The 4,586-nt window shown below is 47.9% G+C and overlaps 1 protein-coding gene across 1 annotated transcript; it reads left to right on the top strand.

Moving 5' to 3' along the window:
• The first annotated feature begins 254 nt into the window (after nucleotides 1–254).
• On the top strand, nucleotides 255–1,211 carry LOC137156636 (olfactory receptor 11A1-like). The gene has a single exon (XM_067553508.1). It carries the CDS (start codon nucleotides 255–257, stop codon nucleotides 1,209–1,211), a length of 957 nt encoding a protein of 318 aa, XP_067409609.1.
• Nucleotides 1,212–4,586: the final 3,375 nt, after the last annotated feature.

Genomic DNA, 4,586 nt, shown 5'->3' with positions numbered 1-4,586 from the left:
ATTGCTCTTGTAACTATCATTTCATTCCATTTGGGCTGTCTGCCCTTGGATACTTCTGTCATTCCAGTGCTCTCCATTAGTTGGTGCGTGTCAATCTTTCAGTAGATGGTGTTAGGTTTTGCTACCATAGGGATGAAAGCCATTTATTGACGTAGGACTGCACTTTAAAGGCTGAGTCTAGTCCCAGAAGGTTTCTGGTTTATTGTCTGTCTGGGCTTGATTTGTGCACTGGGCTTTCCCTAGACGCCATGCACATGGCAGATGTTGAGAGGGGAAATCAAAGCGACGTTACAGAATTCATCCTCCGCGGGTTCAGGATCCTCCACCCGTTCCAGATGGGACCGTTTGTGCTGGTTCTGCTAACGTACATCACCACCGTGGCTGGGAACATCCTGATTATTGTCACAGTGCTGGTTGACCGTGGCCTTCACACCCCCATGCATGTCTTCCTGGGGAACTTGTCCTTCTTGGATATCTGGTACATGTCCAACATAGTCCCCAAAATGCTGCAAGGCTTCCTGGCTGAGAAGGGCATGGCCATCTCCTTCAACGGCTGCATTGCACAGCTTTATATCTTCGGCTCCCAGGCAGCCACCGAGATCTTACTGCTAATGGTGACGGCATACGGTCACTACTTAGCGATATGCAACCCGCTGCGTTACACGGCCCTCATGAATGCAAGGGTGTGCATTGAGCTGGTTTCCTGCTCTTGGCTGGGGGGCTTCCTCTTCAAGCCGGTGATAATGGCCTGGATCTACAGGCTACGTTTCTGTGGCCCTAATGAAATCTACCATTTCTTCTGTGACTTCATGCCCCTGGTAAAGCTGTCATGCAGTGACACCCATCTGATCACCTTAGCAGCCTTCTTGCTCTCAGTTACAGGCACCCTGATCCCCTTCCTGCTGACCTTGATATCTTATGCCTTCATCATCGCAGTGATAGTGAAAAACCTTTCCAGCACCGTGAGGAGAAAGGCATTCTCCACCTGCACCTCCCACCTTATCGTGGTCAGCACTTTCTATGGGGCTTTGGCCATCGTCTACGTGGTGCCGACGGCCAGTGCAGCCGTAAACCTAAACAAAACATTCTCCCTTATCTACAGCCTTGTCACCCCCTTGCTCAACCCCCTGATCTACTCCCTGAGAAACAAGGATGTGAATGACGCCCTGAGGACAATGGCCACTAGACTGATGGCTTTTCTGAGGAGATAGAGGAAAAAAAGGGAGCATGGGGGATTTTAAAATGAAAAAATACTGGACCCTGCCCCAGAAGAGCATATTCTCAGCAAGGACTTGAATCCAGGTGTAAACTGGAATAGCTCCATTTAAATCAGTGGAGCTGTGCAAGTTAGCACTAGCTCCACATCCGGTACATGCCCACCCCACCCCTTCAGATTTAACAGACAAGGAAATCCCATGTTGTTCTCCCAGTTGCATCCACACCATAGAATCCTTGTGCAGGAGCTATTGGTCTAGATCTCCACAGTACCTGTCCCTTCACATGCTGCATTTGCGGTCAGAGGCTCATCCTAGCTGGGGACCTCCATGGGCCACTGTAACCTGGGGTTTGTTGTACATCAGGACACACTGAAAGGACTGGGGCATATTCTGAAAGGTGTTTAGGTGCCTGAGGATGCAGGGAAGACCACTAGTGGGATTTTTCAGATTCACCAAGGAACCAAGCAGCTATTGATTTCAATGGGACTTAGACCCCTGGGCACGTCGGAAAATCCCATTGTGTGTCCACACGAAGTTATAAAGGGATAGTTACAATAATAGAATCAGAACTGTCAGGCTGTAAGGGACTGTGAGAGGTCATCACATTCAGCCCCCTGCGCTGAGGCAGGACCAATAAACCTAGACCAGCCCTGACAGGGGTTTGTCCAGGCTATTCTTAAAAACCTTCAATGACGGGGATTCCAAACCCTGTCTTGGGAACCTCTTCCAGAGCTTAACTAGCCTGAGAGTTAGAAAGTTTTTCCTAACCTCTAACCTAAATCTCCCTCACTGCAGATTAAGCCCATTACTTCGTGTCCTGCCTTCAGCGGATGTGGAGAACAACTGATCACCGTTCTCTTTTTAACAGTCCTGAATGTATCTGAAAAATATTATCATGTCCCGTCTCGGTTTCCTGTTCCCCAGACTAACCATGCCCGGTTTTTCTAGCCTTCCCTCAGAGGTCAGGTTTTCTAAACCTTTTCCATTGTTGTTGCTCTCCTCTGGGATCTCTCTAATTCATCCACCTCTTTACTAAAGTGGGGCATCTGGAACTGGACAGAATACTCCAGTGGAGACCTCCCCAGGGACAAGTAGAGCAGGACAATTACCTCCTGTGTCTTACATACAACGCTCCTGTTCATACAGCCCTTTTTCACAACTGAATCACATTGTTGATTCGTATTCCATTCGTGACCCACCATAACCTGCAGATCCTTTCCAGCAGTGCTACGGCCTGGCCAGTTATAGCCGTTCCTGACTATCTTCCTGTGTGGACCTGCCTGGAAGGCTAAGTTCAGCACATAAAGCAAGGATTCTGCTGCCTCTGTTTGCATGGAAAGTGCAACGTCTTCTCCCCAGATTTGCAGCTTACGCACTCTGACTGGAAGTCCAGCACCAGATTCCCAGTTTAGCTCCATCTCAGTCCATGGCCCAGATCCCCAACCGGTATAAACTAGCATCACTCCATCAGAGTCAGGGGCCAGATCCACCCCTGGTGTGAAGCAGCATCACTGTCCTGAAGTCAATATAACTATGGTAATTTACAAGAGCAGAGGGTCTGGCTTGTAATTTACACTCTGGTGAACATGTTCAAAGCTGTGTCAAGGGTTTTGAGACCCACGTTCCATTAAAATTGTTCCCTACAGCTATTTACCTTCTTTATTTAATTAGCTTTGGAATTATGCAAGCTCAAATAGCTAGATATAATTCTACAATGTAATTAAGAACTGGATTAATTCATTTATTAATAATAGAACAGGATGAATAGCGTAAACGGTTTCCCAGAAATATTTTCTCAGACACTGAACTGAGTTCCCAGCCGCACTGCCTGAATAAAGATTCATTTGGAATGAATTATTGCTGTTTTCCTTTACTATTGTCGCTAACAAAGGTGCAGTCAGAACTTGGGCCTCGTCCTACTAAGTGTCACCCACGGACCCTGCCCCAGAAGAGCATATTCTCAGCCAGGACTTGAATTTGCCTCTAAACAGCTGGCTGGAAGGACAGTGCAGTGGTTACTGTCCTACCTTCAAAAGTTGGACACCCAGGTTGTGTGTATTGCTCTACCGTGGATGGGGTAAATCGCTTTGTCTCTGTGGGGCCGATTTTCATGGGTATTTAGGGGCATGGACTGTGTAGATGATTTTTTTAAATCCCACAAGGAGTTCAATTCACAAAAGGGTTTAAGCACCTAACTGCCACCTTAGGGTATCTACTTCAGAAACCAACATTTACCAAGGGGCTCTTCAGTCTAGCAGAGAAAGGCCCAACACCATTCAATGCTGGAAGTTGAAGCTAGACAGATTCAGACTGGAAACAAGGCGTACATTTGTAACAGTGAGCGTAATATACCATTGGAACGATTTACCAAGTGGTGTGGAGGTCAGGAGGTCAGCCTCAGAATGGAGTTAGGGACCCCTCAAGGGATCACGAGGTATTACAGGGGGTCATGAGCTGCCAGGTTTCTCACATGCTGTGGCGGATCTAGAAATCTATGAAACCGGAGAGGCAGCAGATCACTGTTGAAATCACTGCCTCCCCCCCAAGGCAGACTTGAACCAGAGTTATATCACACCCCAACTCCAGATCCTAACCACTGGGCTAAAAGTCACGAGGGAGGTCCTCCTCTTCCCCCCTCTCCAGCCCAGCCTCACTTTGCATAAGTTCGCCTATAACGGCCCAATCTGATAGGTGAGCTTTGAGCACACTTAGCAAATTGGGCCCCACAGGGAGGTTAGGTGCGTGACCAGCTAGCTCATGCTTGGCTCTGGGGCTGGCTGGTGTGGGGCTGCAAAGCACATACCCAGATGCACAAACAGAGGCACCTGGGGAACTTTTAATGCAAAAAAGTAGGAGCCCCCTGAATTCAGGCACCAATGGGTTTGACAGCAGCTGAGCAGTGGTTTTGTGAATCCCAGAGGGGCACAAATCTGGGATCTTTAGTGGTAGGTAGCCACCTACGTGCCTTTGTGAATCTTAGATTTAGGCCCTTCCCTGCTTAGGCAATTTTGCAAATCCGAATAGGTGCCTCTCTGAATGTATCAGCTCTTGGCCACCTTTGAAAAGATGGCCCCCAGTCTACATGTGCATCTGTTTGCAAAACGGGGACAGTCGCACTTCTCTGAGTCACGGGTGGGCTGTGAAGCGAAAGAAATTGTGTGAGGCACTTACTCCTACACAGGCTAGATAAGCACCCTAGAGAGAGAGAAATAGTGAGGGTCCTTATGGGTAATAAGATCAAAATCCACCATTTAAGGATTTAGTCTCAGTTTTAAAAGGTTTTGGGTAAGCCCGGCTTCCAAAGCAGACACATTCCGTGAAGCATTAGCTTCATTGAAAACCGGATTTTCTACTGGACAAAGTTTTGAT

Source organism: Emydura macquarii, unplaced genomic scaffold, assembly GCF_026122565.2.
Source record: "Emydura macquarii macquarii isolate MOO-44397 ecotype Brisbane River unplaced genomic scaffold, CSIRO-AGI_Emac_v2 contig_1460, whole genome shotgun sequence".
In the NCBI taxonomy this organism is placed as follows: domain Eukaryota; kingdom Metazoa; phylum Chordata; order Testudines; family Chelidae; genus Emydura; species Emydura macquarii.
Note: the sequence above shows the minus strand (reverse complement) of the source record. Positions and strands in the feature narration are given on the sequence as shown.

Coding starts and splice junctions, on each gene's coding strand:
- LOC137156636 (XM_067553508.1), top strand. CDS start 255: ATGGCAGATGTTGAGAGGGGAAATCAAAGCGACGTTACAGAATTCATC.